General features: G+C 43.0%; 1 protein-coding gene across 1 annotated transcript in view; it reads right to left on the reverse strand.

Annotated features, from left to right (window-relative positions):
- dnah1 (dynein, axonemal, heavy chain 1) overlaps positions 1-16,897 on the reverse strand; it is a 33,520-nt gene extending 16,623 nt beyond the window's left edge. The window contains exons 1-47 of the mRNA XM_058373618.1: positions 16,798-16,897; positions 16,242-16,419; positions 15,973-16,033; positions 15,163-15,337; positions 14,873-15,044; positions 14,593-14,725; positions 14,261-14,428; positions 13,764-14,010; positions 13,277-13,434; positions 12,970-13,181; positions 12,592-12,890; positions 12,259-12,409; positions 11,971-12,164; positions 11,621-11,846; positions 11,336-11,455; positions 10,875-10,957; positions 10,557-10,698; positions 10,262-10,417; positions 9,933-10,131; positions 9,604-9,857; positions 9,151-9,363; positions 8,832-8,996; positions 8,587-8,708; positions 7,489-7,594; positions 7,133-7,312; positions 6,659-6,799; positions 6,314-6,477; positions 6,087-6,200; positions 5,754-5,942; positions 5,563-5,668; positions 5,350-5,463; positions 5,122-5,271; positions 4,935-5,021; positions 4,509-4,695; positions 4,346-4,437; positions 4,011-4,165; positions 3,712-3,889; positions 3,372-3,566; positions 3,105-3,224; positions 2,844-3,002; positions 2,465-2,569; positions 2,234-2,374; positions 1,948-2,108; positions 1,629-1,786; positions 1,353-1,526; positions 541-719; positions 179-409 (exon numbers count right to left, since the gene is read on the reverse strand). Of these exons, the coding sequence (XP_058229601.1) occupies positions 179-409; positions 541-719; positions 1,353-1,526; positions 1,629-1,786; positions 1,948-2,108; positions 2,234-2,374; positions 2,465-2,569; positions 2,844-3,002; positions 3,105-3,224; positions 3,372-3,566; positions 3,712-3,889; positions 4,011-4,165; positions 4,346-4,437; positions 4,509-4,695; positions 4,935-5,021; positions 5,122-5,271; positions 5,350-5,463; positions 5,563-5,668; positions 5,754-5,942; positions 6,087-6,200; positions 6,314-6,477; positions 6,659-6,799; positions 7,133-7,312; positions 7,489-7,594; positions 8,587-8,708; positions 8,832-8,996; positions 9,151-9,363; positions 9,604-9,857; positions 9,933-10,131; positions 10,262-10,417; positions 10,557-10,698; positions 10,875-10,957; positions 11,336-11,455; positions 11,621-11,846; positions 11,971-12,164; positions 12,259-12,409; positions 12,592-12,890; positions 12,970-13,181; positions 13,277-13,434; positions 13,764-14,010; positions 14,261-14,428; positions 14,593-14,725; positions 14,873-15,044; positions 15,163-15,337; positions 15,973-16,033; positions 16,242-16,415 (7,410 nt within the window). The 5' untranslated portion in view covers positions 16,416-16,419; positions 16,798-16,897. The remainder of the gene's footprint in view (positions 1-178; positions 410-540; positions 720-1,352; positions 1,527-1,628; positions 1,787-1,947; positions 2,109-2,233; positions 2,375-2,464; positions 2,570-2,843; positions 3,003-3,104; positions 3,225-3,371; positions 3,567-3,711; positions 3,890-4,010; positions 4,166-4,345; positions 4,438-4,508; positions 4,696-4,934; positions 5,022-5,121; positions 5,272-5,349; positions 5,464-5,562; positions 5,669-5,753; positions 5,943-6,086; positions 6,201-6,313; positions 6,478-6,658; positions 6,800-7,132; positions 7,313-7,488; positions 7,595-8,586; positions 8,709-8,831; positions 8,997-9,150; positions 9,364-9,603; positions 9,858-9,932; positions 10,132-10,261; positions 10,418-10,556; positions 10,699-10,874; positions 10,958-11,335; positions 11,456-11,620; positions 11,847-11,970; positions 12,165-12,258; positions 12,410-12,591; positions 12,891-12,969; positions 13,182-13,276; positions 13,435-13,763; positions 14,011-14,260; positions 14,429-14,592; positions 14,726-14,872; positions 15,045-15,162; positions 15,338-15,972; positions 16,034-16,241; positions 16,420-16,797) is intronic.
- Between the last annotated feature and the right edge of the window lie 3,935 nt (positions 16,898-20,832).

Genomic DNA, 20,832 nt, shown 5'->3' on the forward strand with positions numbered 1-20,832 from the left:
ACTAAAGATATCTTAAGAAAAACACATGCCATATAAGTATCTTTAATTTTATAAACATGACTTTATACATGTCACCTGCAGAACTTAAGCCGATTAAGTGTTTAGTTCTACTATTTTTAAAATACTTGTATGAGAATTTTATTCTGAGATAACATAGCTAAAACAGATAGAGTCCTACCTTCTCCCTGTCCTCAATGAGCTGGTACACTTTGTTATCAGTACCAGGGATCATGAAGTCTCCAAAGAGGACCGGCTGGCATGGCACCACCTCCTGGAAGCTGCAGCCGAACTCCTCAGTGCACTCCTGGAGTAGCTTATCGAACCAGTCCCTATCCTCTGAACTCACAAGTCTGTCTTGGAACACACGGCAGCTCTCGTGGTACCACAGCCGCAGTAGCTGGACCTTGTCCTGGGGAAAGTCAGACGGGCTTTTTAACCTTGGAATACATTGAAATGGCTACAAGACGTCCTCTCGTTCAAGCACTCCCATATATAACATGTCATATCAGTTGAGATGCTCCCTAAATACTGTTCCTCTACCTGTATCTTTCCAGCATCAGCCATGAGCACACCCTGGAAGACCTTGGACAGGTCACGCAGGTTGAAAGTGTAGTGTGATTTTGCTGGAGTGGGCAGAAGGCAGGAGGTGATGGTGGAGTAAACCTTAATAGTGGCACCCACGAGGGTCTCATTCAGCGCAGTCAGCTCGGGAACCTTTTCTGAAGAAAGCAGATGTAAGGCAGGGTTCAGAAATGCACTCTCCATTAACTGCTAAGTTTAATCTATTACCTCTATAAAGTAGTATATATCAGGTATTATACACCGATCAGACATAACATTATGACCACCTGCCTAATATAGTGTTGGTCTCCCTTTTGCTGCCAAAACAGACACTGACACCTTTCTATCAGAACCAGCATTAAGTATCATCTGTTGGATCAGACCGCACAGTCCAGCCTTCACTCCTCACATGCAACAATGAGCCTTGACCGCCCATGACCCTGTCCCCGGTTCACCGCTGTTCCTTCCTTGGACCACTTTTGATAGATACTGACCACTGCAGACCGGGAACACCCCACAAGCGCTGCAGTTTTGGAGATGCTCTGATCCAGTGGTCTAGCCATCACAGTTCGTCCCTTGGTCAAACTCGCTCAAATCCTTACGCTTGTCCATTGTTCCTGCTTCTAACACATCAACTTTGAGGACAAAATGTTCAGTTGCTGCCTAATATATCCCACCCACTAACAGGTGCCATGATGAGGAGATCATCAGTGTTTATTCACCTCTCACTGCTCAGAATGTTATGCCTGACCGGTGGTGTATACAGCACTTTATAAATGTCCCTAACTCACCCATCCAGCTGCCTAGGATAGTGGAGAAGATCTTTCTCTTGCTGGAGTCCTCCATCTCAGTGAAGGAGAGGTAGTTGAAGTGGCGTGTGAACCGTTGGGTGATTGGGTTCCGGCCTCCACCAGGAGGACCCATGGCACAAGCAAAATTGATGTCTACCAACTGCTTAAATGTTCCTATAAAAACAAAATCATTATGCATGTAATATATCCTCTAATATATGTTTATTTGTCTAAGTGATGAATTTTTGATCAATTACAATCTTAGTGTCTGCTCACCTATCTGCTTCCGGTCATACCAGCCTCCATGGTCCATCCACTGGCGCAGGAGCTCGATGGGCGGCTGAGCACCATATGTCTCCAGCATGGGCATGTTAAGGTCATCAATAAAGAAGATGAAGTACTTTCCCAAAGGTGGACCAAAAACACCCTTCCGCCTGGTACACACAACCACAATGCTGACAATCATGACAATGTTTCATATAAAATATAAGAAGCAACATGTTCAGTGCTGAGTGCTGTGTAGAGAGATCTTTCCAGATGTTTTTCATGACTGCTCTATATCTAATACTTTTGCTAGTGGCTCAGTTCAGCAGACCTCTTGTCCAGCTTGCTGTCAATGTAGTCCTGTGTCTGGTTGGCAGAGGTGCGGGCAGAGAACATGAGGAAGTGGGTGATGTACTCGGACGGCATGTTCTTCAGCAGCTTATCGGACACGGTCAGGGTCTTGCCCGTGCCTGTGGGGCCAACACACAGCACCTAGAAAAAACAATGCAGTATCTTATATTAATAAGTGCATCTGATGTGCTAATGAACTACTTTACAAATAAACCAATTTGATTTCTTTTGATTTAAATTGCAGAATAAACTTGAAGTCTACATACTGGCTTCTTATTGGTCAGAAGCATGTCTAACAAGAAGGACATGCGAACTGTGTCAGCGGTGGGCACGATGATGTCTGCGTAGCTGGTTTCTGGGGTGATGACGATGTTGCTGGCGTACTGCATCCAGTTGACCCATTGCACCTTGCAAAATAATATTCAAAAATGAATTTCATTCCTGTATATAAATTTACAATTATTTCTTAAAACAGCAAGAATAAAGAGCTTCCTCACCTCCCTCCTTTTAGAATCCTCCTCATCTTCAGACAGATGACTGACGCCTGCGTCGTCCAGTTGATAATCATACACCAGTCCCTCTTCTGGGAAACACAACTGAATCTAGAGAGGAAACACACTGACTGTTTAAACAGCTGCCCTCCACTGAGAGCTGATACGTTTTGAATATGTTTGGCTTCTAAATCTAATTTAATATGTAATGACACCAGCACACAAATCTGGTTTCTGCATAATGAAACCATTAAAATATTTCGTACGGTTTGCACTGAATTCACGCTAAAGCCACAACAGCTTTAGTCTGCAAAGTCTCAAATGTACACCGCACTTGTGGAGTTGCTTGGAGTTCATTTAAGGAATAGTTATTAGGGCTAAGTACTTTTTCCTGTGCCATCTTGTCTCTTAGCCAGACACTGAAGCGCTGACGGCTTGCAGCATCTCCAGTGGCCCCCACGCTCCATACCAGAGAAAAAATAAACCACGGTTCAATCAGCTCACACACACGGCCCAGCTTATCCTGAGGAGGAGGTCTCTCTCCCTTAACACACACACACACACACACAGTACAGACAGTAATCTGTAAAAAATTTATATGTTCTGTATACTGTACATTAAAACCAACAGTTGCGACTTAATGCACCTCTCGTGGGATGAATGGCTGGAAGAAGCAGTCCAGCAGTTTCAGTAAAGAGCAGGTCAGGTTGCTGTCCATCGAGGTAATCACTTCAGTCACTGACTTCCTCACAAACATGATAGAATCCTGTGAACAAACATATAGAAATCTCACAAACACATATATACTGCGCTGTGAGAGCATTTCTCTGGCTACATGTATTCTTACAAATGTATACATATAGTTTAACTTATGTTTGCTTGAAGAGACAGTGAGAAATGCTCCCTTGCTGACCTGCAGAAATCGTGTGAAGAGAGAGTTGAGCTGCTGGACATATGGCTGTAGAGGAATAGGAATGGTGCGTAGCCAGCATTCAGTGAACGGAGAGAGTCCTAGAATACTAGGCTCTAAATACACCATCCCACAGCGGGACACAGTAGCAGGGGACGCCACGGCCAGATCCTGCACCTCAAACATCAGAGTCATCACCTGGGCACAGGTACAGGACAGGATAATAAATATCCATACTAAAAAGAAACCTAGTAGAGATTGACTAATATTGACTATACATGCAAAAAAATAAAAACCAAGTGAGAACCCTGAATATACAAAAGACCAAAGGAAAAAGACACACGTCTGTAAGTTTGATAATCTCCCCCGAGCTCAAACACAGCTTCTTATTGTCATCCAGCACAGTGTTCATGTTCTCAATCCAAACAGCATCCACCGGCCCATCAAACATGTACCACTTCTTCTCCTCGTCCATCGCAGCAGCTCCGGTGCGGATCAGGGACGACAGGATGCCATCCGTCCTGAGCGTAACAGACATATGATGACATATGAAATTTAAATAGTATGCTTTATATTACAATTACCATTGTGATATCATCTCCCAAATTATTAGGAATGTCAGCATTTCCACTAGACTCTCACCACTCGTGCGTGAGCAGGTCAAACTCTCCATACAGCTGCCCCATAGTGATAGATTTTGGGTTTAAAACGTAGGTTTGAACAGCCTGGTACTCTCCACCACTGACCGACGGCTGACCCTGAAGAGCCGTCATGGCCGCCGCCAACACCTCGTAGCACTGATAGATGTGAGCAAATAGCATGGGTATGGTGACCTTTTTGATGCGTTACTAAATACTAAAGCCATTGTGTTATGGACAGAATAGGGATTAAAACGGATTTTTGGTTCAATAACAAATACATCAAGGGTGAAGTTGACCACAGACTTAAACCTTTTGGTTTGGTGTAACTGGAGTCACCTTAGTTTTCCCTGAGCCGGACGGTCCGACCAGCATCAGTCCATGTCTCACCACAGTGGTCTCATACAGCTGAATAATCTTTGTGATGTAACCTGCAAAAAAAGTAAAGTAGTAGTAAAAAATATCAGGAATTAGATTTGCTCTGTCAGTCCAAACCTCTCACCGTCCACGTCTTTCAGGCACTTGCTCTTGCAGACGTTACGGATTGACTCTTCCAGCGTGCCGTAATCGATGGGCTCCTCGCGGATCTTTGGGAAGAGATCAGACACAATGCCGTTGAAGAGTTTGAGGTCATCCTGCAGGAACTTGGGCACGTTGACGTCTCTGATGGCACGCAGACAGATCAGCTCCTGGAGAAGCAGAGGGACGTGACCGTATAGTACAATTTAAGACTTATTTTTGTTTGTCAGATTGATTAGTTATATCTGTAAAGCATAAAATAGTAACATATATCAAAAGCAAGACCTTACATAGCATTTACCGGCATAGAAATAAATAAATGACAGACTGTAAGATTTATAGGAAGACATAACTGTGAAAACAATCAATTTCTACTTTGACACAACGTCAACATTAACACAACTATCACCTCATTCATTTCAGGGTTCTCTCTCTTCAGGTTTCCTGCAGCAGAGATCACGGTTTTCACAGCTCTCATGCCAAAGTCATAGTGGTCCTACATACCACAGAACACAGCATGATATGTATATATACATGTTGAAGCACTGCACAACATTTACACTGTATTCCTAGATGTTACAGATAGAAGATAAGACCTGGGAGCTGAGCTGCTCAGAGGACAGCTTGAAAGTGCTGGTGATCTTTTTGGAGAGGACTTTTGCATCACTGAAGCCAAACGAGTAGAGAGAGATCTCTGCGATCATAGCGTAGTCTGGGACCATCATGGCGACGGGACGAAACAGAGCCTGCAGGACATTGTGTAAAACTATGAAAGTGAAAATGCAAAGAGTGTTACACATGAAAAACCTGAATTAATTAAGTACCTTTAAGTTGTCAGGCAGCTCAGTCCGGCCGGCGTAGCCTGGGTTCATGGTAATAAAGACGGCACAGGAGGGAACCAGCGGGATCTCTGTTCCTTCAAACACAAACCTCTCTGCCTAAAAACAGACACACACACATCACTATATATTTTAGTATTTGATGCTGACCTTAACTATTACAAACTCTCATGTGTTTGGGTGCGTGCTCAAACTCACTCTCTGCAGCTGCGCCTTTTGGATGATGGTAATCTGTTGAGCCACCACAGAGAGCACCTCCACATCAATGCGGTTGAATTCATCGAAGCATGCCCAGGCTCCAGAACTGTAAACACACACATCAACACATGTACAGTACTGTCAGCACCAGCGCAGCAGCATAAACAGAGCTCCAGGTACGTGTGTCTAACCTGGCTAGACCCTTGAGAAACTTTCCCATAGCAAGGAAGTCGAGCTGGTCGGAGCAGTTGAAGACAACAGTTTGGATGGCTAGAGCTTTTCCCAGGTCTTTAGTGGTTTCCGTCTTACCTGTGCCAGCTGGACCAGCTGGAGCACCTCCAAACTTCAGGTGCAGAGCACCAGTTAGCGTCAGGTAACACCTAGGTGAGATACAGAAAGCAGGATGTATATTCTAAACACAATTTCAGTTGCACTGGAAAGGAATATTAATACAAAGTAAGTGAAAGCTGAGAGCTGAATTGTCTGTGTGTATCATTCATATTGATCTTTCTCTGCTTATTTACCTGTCAGTCAGTGGTGTTATGACCAGTCGCCCGGAGTTACCGAGATACTCGTAGCCATAGAGGAATTCTGCATTTACAGCCCTGATGTAGAGGTCATCTCTTGCCCAGTAATATCTACCAACACACACAGTTTCATAATCTCATGTGCTACAAGGAGTATTGTCTCTGTCATAAAACCAAACATGAATCATTTCCACCAACATATAAAGTGTTAGGAATCTCCTGACCTGAGCTGGCTGATCCACTCAAAGTCATTAACGCTGGACACGGCTTCCTCCATCAGTTTGGCAGCCACGTCTTTAGCGTGTACCTCGATCACGATGAGAGCAGAGAGAACAGCCCTCTGCATTCTAGACAGATGGCCTCGCACCAGCTGCACCAGGTCCCCCAGCTACAAACACATACATACACACACAACCATCAACACCTGCTTATAAACATGCATATATAAACTTCATGATATATTTAATAACCTCTTTTTGCTGTTTTTTCCCATTCTTTTCACATGTACTACACAAAATTAGGATCATACCTGTTTCTCATCTCATACCTGTTTCTCATACTCATCATACCTGTTTCTGGAGCTGAGGATACAAGCACTCAGCGAGGTCTCCCTTCTCTAGAGACTCCGAAACTTCTGCAGTCCAGAAAGTTTGACATCCAGCAATCACCACCTGCCCCGGCCATGACAGCACCCACTTAGGACGGGGTTCCTACACAGAGCAAAAAAAGGAGGATTTATCACTTCTGAATAAATATATCCAAAAGAATCCAAAAGGAAGAGTTACAAGTAAATGTAGATTTGGTTTAATGCAGGGTTCATACAGATGCTTCAGAATAAAACATTTCTATTTTCAGTTTTGAAAAGAAAGTAGAAAGGAGTAGAGAAGAAATGATTTATACCAAACAGGTATAAGAAATATAATAATTAAATATAGTTATTTAGTAATGAACTATACGCTAGTGGGTGTTGGTTGATCTTTTTTCTGAACAGAACACGCTGAATGATCTGAATGCTGAATGATGTCTGCCACTGATAAACTGACCTCTGGATAAACTCTGAGGGAACGCTCAATATTGTCACGCAGACTCAGCTTCATGGACTTCTCCACATCACACAGCCAGTCCTCCACATTCCCAGTAGGCCACACGGGGAGGGTCAGCTGGACTTCCTCTCCTTCTCCGGAGTACATGTGTGTGATTTGCAGGTCTGGTTGGAACTTGAGCTGTAAATTACAGAAAGATTTTTATTAAACAAAAAACTGAAGTCATATCTGATAGAGCTTTAGTGTAATTTGATTCAGCTTATTTAAAATAATTGATGTGAATTTGTGTGTAGCTGTGTGTGTATGTGTGTGCGTGTGTGTGTGTGTGTGTGTGTGTGTACTTGTAACAGACTGACCCGTGCTATATTCTCAAAGCATTTGCGTAGATGGGGCTGCACAGCCGTCGGGTCTTTGGTCTGGGACAGAATCTCTAGCAGCTCGTCATCAGACAGAAAATAAAACCTAAAATCCAGGAAACAGAAATATCAGGGCATGTTGGTTCTACCTTTATAACTGTACATATCAGTAAGAAATAATCTGAGAGTGAATGACAGTAAATTAAGATGTATATTCATATTTATGCTACAGTGCTGCTGAATTCTTGAATCTGATTGGTTAAAAGGTGTTGATTAATTTAAGTTCTTTTCAATTTTAGCAGCTCTTTCCAATTGATTTATATGGAGGATGATCGCATAAAGGCTAATAATAAACAGACTGATTAATACACTAATCAGGCATAACACTGTGAGCAGTGTAGAGGTGATGTGAATAAGACTGATGATCTCCTCAAAATGGCACCTGTTAGTGGGTGGGATATATTAGGTAGCAAGTGAACATTTTGTCCTCAAAGCTGATGTGTTAGAAGCAGGAACAATGGACAAGCGTATGGATTTGAGCGAGTTTGATGAAGGGACGAATTGTGATGGATAGACCACTGGATCAGAGCATCTCCAAAACTACAGCTCTTGTGGGGTGTTCCCGGTCTGCAGTGGTCAGTATCTATCAAAAGTGGTCCAAGGAAGGAACAGTGGTGAACTGGAGACAGGGTCATGGGCGGTCAAGGCTCATTGACGCACCTGGGGAGCAAAGGCTGGCCCGTGTGGTCTGATCCAACAGAAGGGCTACTGTTGCTCAAACTGCTGAAGAAGTTATAGATGGTGGTTCTGATAGAAAGGTGTCAGAATACACAGTGCATGATGGGTCAGGGCTGTTTTGGCAGCAAAAGGGGGACCAACAAAATATTCATAATGTTATGCCTGATCGGTGTACATAATTGTTGATACAGTATTGTGTAAGGAAAGTATTTTGCTGTGGAAGGAGTCTCCAGACACAATGCTTTGCAACAGTTATTTTTGAGATGATAAATGGTTCGTGCCACATCATGGATTGTTTTCCTATAACGGCAAGTGTTTTACTTGGTTTTACACAGTGATGATGGTTAATGGATTGCTGACCTGGGAAAAGCTCCCCGTTTGGTCTCCAGATATTCACTCAGCCCTTTCTGCACTTGCTCCAGCAACTTGTTACAGTCCCTCAGATTATTCAGCAGACGCTGGTCTGGGCAAAGCTCAATTACCTACATATGACAGATCACACAGGAACAGACTTATACCCACTTAAACATAAATAGTGCGAACATGCATGCATATTCGGCAAAAAATTCCACCCAAATGGACAATGCTGCAGAGCCCAAGATCACCTGGCTGTTATCGTGCGCAGCCTTCATCACTTTCCTCCACGTGCGCTCCATGGTCTGGTATCTCTTCCCCTCAACAGGCAGCTGACGGTTGATGTCGTCTGAGCTGAAAATGGGTTCCAGATAGAGCCAGGAGCGTTGGCACGTCAGCCACTCCTCCAGCACATCCTACCAACAGGAGTTCATTAAAATATGATCAGAATGTACTGTAGCTATCAGACGTACAAAGATGGCTTTAAACATATTTTGTGAGCTGAGACCTGATCGTAGATAAGATTAGAAATTGGTGGGATGGTAAATTAGATAAACATCATGGGTATACCTGAGTCATCCTCAGCTTGCTCTCCCAAGTGCTGATTCTATCCTCAAACGGCTTCTTGTACGGAGAGAACGACATGCTCTGGGTCATCACGATGTGGTCGTCCAGCAGCTGGGACGCCTCGTCAGGACTCTTCAGAATGTAGGTGCCTGTCTCCTTATACGGCAAAACCTCAAACGTGATCGATGTCCACTCGCTTTGCATCTTATCCAGAGCCTAATCACAAACAAAAGGACAATATTCGTTAGTCAGGAGTTGTTATAATCAGGTTTATATTAATGACCTTAACACTAAGGCTAATAATAAATGCGTTAACGAAATGTGTCGCTGTTTGACAAAGAAAAGCAAATAATTATTCACATGGCTAAGCTTTCTGCAAGGAAATATTTTATAGAGAGAGTCTCATGTGTTGGTCAGTTCTCCATGTATATCATGTTATTTTGTTTATTACATTACCTGCTCAATGGCGTACTCTTTGCCAGCCACCTCTGCGATGTGTGCGATCTCATCTACGTGCTGAAGCAAGCCGAGCTCCAGGCAGCGGGAGAAAGTAAAGTTGGGTTTGGGCATCACGTTCATGTTGAGGCGTTCAGATAGCAAGGTCCAGTGGCGGCCGCGCATACCCGGATTCCTCAGGGCCTGAATCAAGGGGATTTGCGGCTGGAACTTCTCGATCGTGGCACGAACGAAGGAAGCCACATCCTGACAGGCTGTGAAATGAAATAAAAGTAATAAGAGCACTGCTTCTTCTAAGTATATCTCACAGGTGTAGAAGTTTTACTTACATGGTATGTCTTTGAACAGTTTGATACACTTGTGCATGGTCTTGAAGGCATCGCTGACATTGCGTTCCAGCTGTTCTGGGTCAATAGAGGACAGCGGGTCATTTAGCCAGCTGTCATGCCAACGCTGCCAATCAGACGTTGTCGTCCACAGGTCTCGGAAAGGCTGAAAATCTCGAGTAAGCTTTTGCAACCTGTCATACTGGTCCACAGAAAATAAAAAGATATAGGTTACAGATCTGTTTCTCTACAAATTTTGGATTAGTGAGAAATGTTCCCTAAAAAATTTGCTCTGCTCATGCTGTGTTATCTGTCATGGTTCCAAAACATACGTTAGTTAGGGGGAGGCCAAGGAGGCGCTCACGGTTGTTGTAAACCTGCGCCATTGACTGACACTCTTTCAGCTGCTTGGCAACCCGACGCACTTCATTCGCCACTTCATGGGCATGACTGATGTCCATATAAGCAGCAAGACCTGCAACCATCATCTAAAACAAACACACACACACAAGCACATTTTAACAAAGTAACTCTCAAAAACAAAGCCTTTTCTTTTCCCTGCTGTAATAACAATTTTTCAAAGAGTACAGAGAACCACAGGTGATAACACGTGGTAAAGTCTCTGACCTCCAGGGACTCTAGACGCTCCTGGAAATTGCTCTGGTCAACCATCTGGATCTTTAGGAAGCGTTCTTCATCCTCTTCATGCTGTTCCCGGACATTTTCAATCTGACTGAGGATCTTATGTGGCCAGGCCATCGCTGTCCATCTTAATATGACAAAAACGTGTGATTAATAAAGTAATCATGTACCAAATACCATTTTTCTATTATGTTTATTAATTGTCAAGCAAGTCTATGAATGTATGTTCTCATAGCAAGGTCCTATGAGATCATTGCCTGATCAATTAATGTAAAGGATGCTTTAGAAAAAAATGTATCCTACTTCCCACTGAAATCCTCATCGGTGAGATTGTAGAAGAACTCATCTATTAATTCATAGTCAGCCATGGCTTTGGACAAGAGTTCCTATCGATGAATTTCAGACACACGGGGGAGAAAATGCATCACACATTATAGATAAGAGTTTAGCATTAGAACAACAAATGTCATTATAATCAACTAAGGATATAATAGTAGTGGTTTACAGTGGTCCAGTTTAGTTAGTCCTGTGGCCTAGTGTGTTGCTCACTTTATTATTTTGTATATAGATCAGTTTTGTTTTCTTAAATGCCTTCCTGGTAAAAATAAAACATTGTATATTTATTTGCTTATACAGAAGGCATTTTTCAGTGAATCAATACAGTATTGTAACTGACCTTCTGGAGCAATTTATTGAGGAAAGTAGAAATTTAACAGCATAGCTCACTATTTTGCTGAAGACTTAAAAAGAAATGTCTCTTTTACTTTGTGGGCCTTCAACTGATCTGGAATCTGCTTCATCCATTCCCTCTGCTCTGCCAGCTCCTCGATGCTGTTGGGCTTCTCATACAGCTTCCTGCTGATCATCTTGCACTCTTCACATGCCTGAAACACACAATATAATCATTTAGATGGAAAAAAATGCACTTTCTCTTCAAATCAAATCCTGTAAAGTCACAGCCCTTCATAATTTAGTGGTTCACCAGCTCAAAAAAATCTAAACGTTCAAGACTATGGACCTCCAGGACTGTGTGATACTGTGAAACTCACCTCCTCCATTTGTTTGCGGAGCTTGAGGGCGAGGCGTTCGATCACGGCATTGGCTAAAGCACGACGTTTATTAGACAGGCTCTTCCTCACAGCCTCCACGTTCACCATGAAGGGCCCGATCACGATGAGGGAGGGGAGCGACTGTTCCAAAATTTCTTTCTCCTTTAGGTGCCTCACCACCTCCTCCTTCACCTCCAGAGGAGTGCTGTTCTCCTGACTGTAAAGCCTAGCATACAGACATGGATGTTACAAGAAATGAGCCTGACATTTGTATTTAAAGCTTTTAGGCTTCATGTTTCACCCCTGTAGAATAAAGGAATAAATAAAGAATTAGAAAGTGATTGCTGTACTTTAGGAAGGTTTTGACATCAGAGTTGTGAAGCTCGAGGTGGCATTCGTATTCACGGGCGTAAGCTTGGAGAGGAGTGGTGGCCTGGCACAGTGCATTGCCCACTCTCTCTTTCAGCTCCTGCACCGCTGGCTCCCACAGACCCACTGACTCCAACAGTGGAACCCCGCTAATAAACAAGTTCTTCATGATAAACTAAAACAGAGAGAACCAGAGAACACCCGAGACAAGGTTATGGAGTTACACTGATAATAATGATGCAATGTAATAATCTGAACCATTAGGTAACCTTGTCCAGCTGAGGGAGCTTATGAGTGCACAGGATGCCTTTGTCTAATAAGCCGACGATGGACACCTTAAAGTTCTCTAGCGGGGTGCTGTAATGGACCCCGGTCTGGTCCAGGATCAGGTCCACAAGAAACAATGGGTTCTTCTTTGGTCTGTAAACACATCACGGTGTAAAAGCATGTGTGGAGCATTCTATGCAGTGTTGAATAGAACACCCTGGTATCATATGTTTAATAGGTCTCTCTGCTCTACTGATTCATGTTACCTGGCCACTCCCACTTCACTACTCCTAACACACCTTTGTGAGAAACAAAGCTAAAACACACTGCCTCACTTGTAGGGACTGTGGATGAGGTCAGAACCCCATTTGAGGTCTGAGGGACAGTGCAGCACGCTGTGGCAGGCATCTAAGACTAGTTGAGCCAGGCTGGTGAGCGAGTCCTGCACCAAGAATCGCAGGGAGTCCTGTAGTTTGTAGCGTATCTGTGTCATCAAGCGGCACAGCTTGGACATGCAGTACACCTGCCAGGATGACTCGGTTAGATTGTACCAGCCAGGCCCGGCATCACGCAGGCTGAAGTGGATCACGTTACACAGATTGGTGACCCAGGTGTCACGCAGGAAAAGCTGCACCTGAAGGGAGAGAAGGCAGGATCAGAGAAAAGCACTGAAATATCCTTCTAAGTTTATATGTTCATATGTGTTGCGTTACCTGTGTGTGCATCTGTGACTGTGCCAGCTCAAACTCTTCCAGACGTAGAGGCTTGCTAAAGGTGACATGGAATAGGCTCATGGCTGCCACCCTGTTACTCTCAGCCCTAACGTTCGACAAAGCAGAGATCACTTCTGGCTTAGTGAGCAGAGAGTTGAAGGTGAATTTGGCACGGTTCTTCTCGAATGGGTATTCCGGTACAGACACAGAACCTGTACAGGTATTCCACAAGAGGGACAGTCTCTATAAATGTATGTCCAAGTGTCCAAACACACACACACACACATACACTCACACACACACAAACCTTTGTTGGGCACTCGCTCTGGTTCTTTCTCAGGCAGTGTGATGTAGGAGAACTCTTTGGGGTTGGCCCGCACATGCTTATCAAAGGTCATACGGTTCATGGTACGAGCATAATCCAGTTGAACCTCTTTCTCTAGACGTTCCATGCACTGCTGCAGACTGTGGCAGAAAGACACATACATAACAAACACACATTACATTTACTCTGCAAACAGCACATTCGTGTATGTAGTTAAACAATCAGCTGTAAATGCTTTCCATGTAACCAGCAGGGGTTCAGTCATAAAAAGCTCACAGTTCCAATTGACAAATGATCACTCATATTAGCCTAATGTGCAGAACATTAGTCATTAGTCATGTTCATAAACTGGATTTATGTGATCATGAGGAGATATGTCACTTAATTTTTTTTACAATAAAACAATCCCTGAGAACCCCTGTTGTTGCACATATTAATTCTGTCTGTACTCCCTCTCCGGGTCTCTCACAGGGGGAATCGGAGTCCTGGTGTGCTGAGGGTGAGGGTTTTGATGTGCTGGAGGCTGGTGGGTTGCAGGGTGGGGGATCCGCTCCAGACTGGCATGTAGTCTACAGACAGATGGTAGCGCAGCAGAGCCTCAGTGTTGTGCCTTGCTTTGTAGGCGTACTGGACCCTCTGAGCAAATATACGTGGATCCTCGGCGAAGAACTGCAGACGGATCCGTGGAACCCAGTACTGATTCAACCGCAAAGAGCCTGAGAGGAACAGAGAGAGAGAGAGAGAGAGAGAGAGAGGTATAGTCAGATAATCAATCAGAGAATTGGAGTTCATGAAAAATAATAAATGCAAGGATAATCCACAATTTGAGGAAACCTTCTCAGTTAAGGGATCAGTTGATTGACAGGTGGGTATATATGCCTCCTTTAAATGTCCAGTAATAGCAAAACCTGTCACCTTATAATAGTTTCACTAGATGTCAAATAAGTTAGACTCTTTGACACTTGCCTTTGTTTCTTTGTGCTCCACCTACAACAGGTTTACCCTTGCGGTCTCTCACACAGCCATTATGATCAGCTTTTTGCACCATGTACTGCTTCTTCTCCGGACTGTAGTCTAGAACTCCAACAGACTGCCATGTATAAATCTGAGTGCTCCTCTTCTGCTCCTCTACACCTAAGACATCACAAAGAGAAAGAGAGAAAGGGCAGAGATGCAGTTCTTTGGATTACCTTAATAAAGACAAACTTAAAAAAAGGAAAGGATGGACTGCAGAGATTCAGGTTAATGCTTTATATCTGCTAGTAAAGTGCTGTAAGTGGCTTGAGACTGGTCTGTACCAGCTGATGTGGTATCATTAGTCGGCAGGAAAGCTTTGGCAGGAACGGGTTTTTGGTCACTCGAGCCTTGCTCACAGCCCAGAGCTAGCCAATCCTCTGGTGTGCGGCAATCAAACTCCTCATTATCAAACATCTGAAAGTCACGTGAATGAGTCCAAACACACACAATAAACAGGTCCACAGATACAAAAGTTCTACAGTAGAAAAGGAATAAGCATAACAGACATCCAAACTAATCCTAATGCATTCTAACCTCTATAGAGACAGTTATTAGTCTTACCTCCAGGGGCAGGTAGTTACCAGCTGGTAGGTTGGAGTTTAGCGAGGTAGAGAGAGAAGAGCTCTCTGGTTGATCCTCACTGCTTATGGTCCTGGGTACCAGCTGATTGGAATCAATGCCAAGGTCAGCCAGAAGCTGGATGATGTCTAACTTCAGATACTCCCGTCTCCGCCTGAAATAAAAGAAACTTGTTAAACGGCATCAGGGTAACTTATTCTACACAACATTTAAACCCAGTTACTTCATAGCTTGTGTCAAAAAATCATGCATCAATCTCTAATTCTTCTCACTTCTCGATCTCGATCTTGCGGGGCCAGCGGCCACGTGAGCAGCTGTATGGCAGCTGGACTTTAGGAGTGTATGCTCCCGAGGGAAAGTCTGTCTGCTGCAGGTTCTGGGTGCTTGGTCCATGTTTGTCCTTCTCTATGATGCTGAACAGGTTAGCAGGGGTCTGGAAAGTGTTTGCTACAATGAAAAGAAATAGCAGATTAATACTGCGTAGATAAAAACAAAGTGTGTAGTCATTTAGTTTACATTTATTGCAAACTAGATTTTTGTTATAGGAATAGTCTGATGAAAAAATGACAGGTGAAAATGAATCTATCTCACCCAATATCTTGTCTCACTCGAATAACAGATCTATTTGCATCAAATAACACCATGTTAGCAAGCTTATCTTTCTTAAATAATTGTGAGTGGAACAGTATTTTCTCCGGCATATTTCCAACTTTCTGGTACAAACAAGGTGTAGCATCCCAGGTTTGAACAGGCGGGGGACTTTCTGGGTGGAGTTTGCATGTTCTCCCCGTGCCTGCATGGGTTTACTCCGGGTATTCCAGTTTCCTCCCACAGTCCCATAACATGTACACTAGGTTGATTGGTGATTCTAAATTGCCCATAGGAGTGAGTGTGTGTGCTTGTCTGTCTATATGTGTGTGACCCTGTGATGGACTGGTGACCTATCCAGGGTGTACCCCTGCCTTTCACCCAATGTGTGCTGGGATAGGCTCCAGCAGATCCCTGTGACCCTAATTAGGAATAAAGCGGGTATAGAAAATGGATGGATTGGTTTAATACAGAGAGACACTAAACCTTTTTACCTTTGGGAACGTTTGAGTCACAGCCAGACTGCCACAGTAAACTCTGCTGGGTCACTGGGCCCTGTGTACAACCATACACATGGCATCTAGTGTCAGTAATTAGGATTCAGCTAATAAAGCCACCAATATCCAAAAAAAAAGAAAAAAAAAGAAACACAGAGTAAACAGAGCGTGTTTGTTTGTTCTTTATTTGTGATTTTTCTTTCTTTTGCAACTGGAAATGTTTAAATACATACTGAGAGGCAGAGACTGGACGGTTTTACTCGTACATGTGGTGGTGTGTCCTGCTCTTCAAGGGGGTGTTTCCTCATGGGGGGCAGTTTGGTCCTGTGGCCCAGAAGTGGAGCTGCTCTGTGTTCTCCAGGTCTGGGGTTATCAGGAGGGTGTGGAACGAAGCTGCCATTTCCATGAGGAAGGTTTTGATGTGATTGTTTTGAGTCCATTTTCCTGGACAGTCAGAGTGAAACAGGGACAGGACTAAAAATCAATCAATCAATCAATCAATCAATCAATCAATCAATAAAAAGGTTGTCAGGTTACAATGCGTGTTAAAACACATGGATTTCTAGATTAGTCATAGTTAAGATTAAGATTAACTTGTTCACTTGTCAAACAATAAGCCGCAAAAGAAAAAGTTTTAATTAAATTAGCAACAATAAAATGAAGTTAATGACAGGTCCACTATGTGGTCAGTGGACCGTCAGAATGAATTAGGCAGGTGAATGACACTTCATTAATTCATTAGAAACGTATTAATATCCGAAACATATACACAAATAAAATGTCCAAAAATGCTCTATTTTCCTAATATTTCTCAAAGCATACCTTACATCACCTGTAAATATTATAATTAGCAAATAATCTGTTGTTAATAAACTTTTCAGTCTTTCAGAAATCTGTTGTCTGCCCGCAAGTCGTTGCTGAATGCGGCAACAGTTGCTAGGGAAGTACCATTCCCTGCTGCTGTGGGGGTTGACCGGTTTAAACCATTTCGTCGGTTAGAAGGGGATGCAGAACATCCAAATGTTATTTTATTTACTTTGCGTTTGTGAAAGAAGTATTTTTTAAATTAAATTATAGAAAGCTATCAGCTGTTTAAATAATTATTGTTGGCACCCTTCACGAAAACAGTTATATTTAAAACTCTGATGTAAAGTATACTGTAGGTGTGATATAAAGTATAGGTCCAGCCTCCCCTGGACAGAATAACTAGCTTTTTAAATCAATGAATTTTTATATTTTTGATTATTGTGTGCATTATGTGAATTTATTACATGTAAATCCACCACCTTTCCCAAAACACTTCTCATACTCTGTGTAATATTTATAGATATACTGTAAATAGCTTTACATCAGTGTAATAAATGATATTTAGTTTTTCCCTGCTTTAGTGTCCTTCATATGGTCTTCAAGGTGAATTCTCACACTTCTCACACCCAAGGTCAGAAGGTTACAACAGTAAGAGATCACAGATATCGTGCACCACTGTCGTCCTGTCCACCTTCACAAGGATGCTCAGTGAAGCATGAAGGCTACTTCACGTGTCCGAGCTCATAGTGTCTCTTATGAGCAGCTGTAGAAAAAAAGGTACAAAGGATCAAAGGTTGAAGTTCAAAAGCTATACTCCTATTGACACGTGAGGGTGACCTGTGACTTTAAAGACGCAGACACGGTAATGACTGAGAAATTATTAGGAGTTGCAGAAAGCATAGACAGGAAGTGGACTCATGAGGCTAATGAGGCTTGATCAGTTCCTAGGATGAAAATGTTCTCCAGCCACGTGCTTCCAGAACCCAATGAAATCCAACCAAAAAAAGGGGGTTTAGCTGCCATGTTAAAACCACTATGTGTTGTGTTAGAGTTAGGAAAATACCAGAACCTATCCATCCATTTTCTATACCTGCTTTATTCCTAATTAGGGTCACAGGGATCTGCTGGAGCCTATCCCAACACACATTGGGCGAAAGGCAGGGGTACACCCTGGACAGGTCACCAGTCCATCACAGGGTCACACACACTCATATGGGCAATTTAGAACTACCAGTCAACCTAACGTACATGTTTTTGGACTGTGGGAGGAAACCGGATTACCCAGAGTAAACCCACGCAGGCACATTCAACATAGAAAGGTCCCAGCCTGTTTGAACCCAGGATTTGAACCCAGGACCTACTTGCTGTCAGGCAACAGTGCTAACCCCTAAGCCACCATGCTGCCCATACCAGAACAATCTCGATTGAACCAGGAACGAGTTTAAGGAACCTGCTGCTGCGCTGAAGGCCATGTGAAGTTGCTAGATCATCCGGTGTATACACTACTCTGACCGTATCTCACCAGCCTTGACCTCTTTTTAGTCTTTTTCCCACACCGATGTAATTTTCGCTGAAACTTCAAAGTGTCCCACTGGACCGTGACTCCTGACACCTCTCTCATTTCAGTCCTAATCCTGACTCCAGTCCCTCCCCTGAGACCTGCCTGTACTGATCTGTAATGGAGAATAAGAGAAGCAGCCTGTTGAAAATGGTGTTATCGGGGATGTAATCTGTACAGTTCGAGCACAGCTACAGGCTTGTGCCATTTGTCATTAATTACGGACATGTGTTCAGGTCTATTGAGACGATGTAAGAGCAGGGGCTTGTGTATTAGTGAGTCGCTGTATCAGAAGTGAAAAACACATGTTTACCAAGACATTTTTTTTAAATTCCCATCCCTGTTATCATTTTATTCTCCTCTTTACCCCCTTAGAAGTCTATTTTAACAGCGCGTTACAGCAGCGCCGGAGGTCGTGTCTGCTTTAGTGTGGCTCCTGTCCTACAGTAATGAGAGCAGCATGTGCTTCTAACTCTTCCTCTTCATCATTCTCACCAACACTGTCACGTTGTGAAAGGGCCACATGAATCTCTGTGGCTTTTGTGTAAATTTCAGTCTTGGTAAATCTTCCAAAAAATGTCTTTCGGCAGTAGCGTCAAAAACAGAGACCACTAAATTCCTTTCAGTCTACGAAAAATGCCTGTAGGATCAGACAGAGGTCATCTGGTTAAACGGTGAAGCAGTCATAGTGTGATAGCGACTCAGAATGGCGTCAATTAGCATTAATAATCAACCTCAGGAACCATTACAATTACTTTTTTTTTCCAGCAAGGATATGGTGGTGCAAGACTCATGTGGGTCACAGCACTGACCTCCAGGAAGCATTTATTCTGTAAAAAAAACAATCTGTGTCAGATCACATGTATGTGTACAGTATGTGCATGACCATCCTGAAGCCGTATCCTGTACACTATACATCACTGTCTGACCATTTAGCTCATAAATTCTGACTTATGATGTTTGCACATATGGTATATAAAGAAAAATGTACTGCCTGATCTCATTTAAGTCAATGTTTATGTAATTGTTTTGGCATGTATGAATTGTAGTTAAAATAAATGAATTAGGACAGTGGAATTTATAGAAACTGAAGCACAATAAAGCAGCTCATAAAACGGAATAAATCACGCTTTTATGCAGTGTAAAATACTGAAGGAATTTGAGGAAGGTCTTTTTCAGTAAAGTGTTGTTTTATTTGTGCCAAGCAATTCACATGCTTCCAAAAAAAATGGAACTGGAAGTTAAAGAACTGTGCTGTTATATATGTCCATGATCTGTGCTTCTGATAATGTATACAGTGCATATAGTGCAGCGTTGGTCACCTCGACACCACCACGCTGTCTGGCTCCTGCGTGTTTTATGAGTAAGCACGAGAAATCCGACCCCCTGTTACTGTGACGGCTCTGTTAAGCCCTTAAAAGTGGCATCTGTTAAGGTTCAGCCTTTCAGAGGTGAGGGGATATTTAAAGGCGACCCTGTGACCCTTGGAGAGCCTGAAATGACCAAACAGGTCACTGTAGGACCTTGTAAAGAAGAAAGTCCTGGTTGTTTCTCAATTGGGGTTTTAGAGGAGAGCAGGTGAGTGGGTTAAAGAACAAAGATTGGAACCAAAAGCAGTCATAAAAATCACTGAGAGTGATTTGGATAGGTATATCTCAGGCCTCATGCATGAATGACCTGACGTGTGTGTGTGTGTTGGGGGGGATATCTGACAGTTTAGATGTTTCGGAACTTTTAGAGCTTCTCTACTGATATTAAATTTGTTTTTAATGAAAACAGAGAGAATTTGACCCCTTTTCAGCGTAAGACTCAGGTGTGGTACAGCAGAAATTAGCTGTGTCAGAGTGAAGGTCCTCACAATGACAGTAAGACAAGCACGCGTGTGTGAGGAGCGCAGACACCGTGTTTCTAGCCGCTGTCATGTTAACTCGTTTAACATTCACTGAGGGATGCTGGGATTCATTTGGCAGATTTATGATGCCCAAATGCTTCAGAGAATCCAGAAGGAGCTGCAGGAAGGAGTGCAGGTTTCCACTCAAGCATTTTCAGGAACTTGGGAACTCCACTGGAGTCAGATTCAGTGTCTCTGGATTTAGCTGTTTTCTTCTTAAAACTCTCTGTGTGGAGTTTTGCATGTTCTTCTTATGTCTGTGTGGTTTCCTCTGGGTTCTCTGGTGGATCCTCACCTCTACTGGGATAAGCTCTGGATCTTCTGTAACCCAACCCTAGGATTAAAAATATTCATGAACACATTTTAAACATAGTTTATTGCTGTCTTTTTTGGATCTTAAAAATAATTTTTTCTTACTCCTGCTACATTTCTGCAATATCCCTCTCCTTTTCCTGAGCCGGCTCATGTTGTTTTCACAGATGTCTTGGTGCGTGACTGACGTTTTACCATGTCGGCTTGTTAGAAGATGTGGGTTTGTGTTTAATAGAGTGTTAGGGTTTTTTTTTTTACATTCAACAAAAACATTCTTCACATTTTACCT

The sequence above is a fragment of the Hemibagrus wyckioides genome, linkage group LG21 (assembly GCF_019097595.1).
Source record: "Hemibagrus wyckioides isolate EC202008001 linkage group LG21, SWU_Hwy_1.0, whole genome shotgun sequence".
NCBI lineage: Eukaryota > Metazoa > Chordata > Actinopteri > Siluriformes > Bagridae > Hemibagrus > Hemibagrus wyckioides.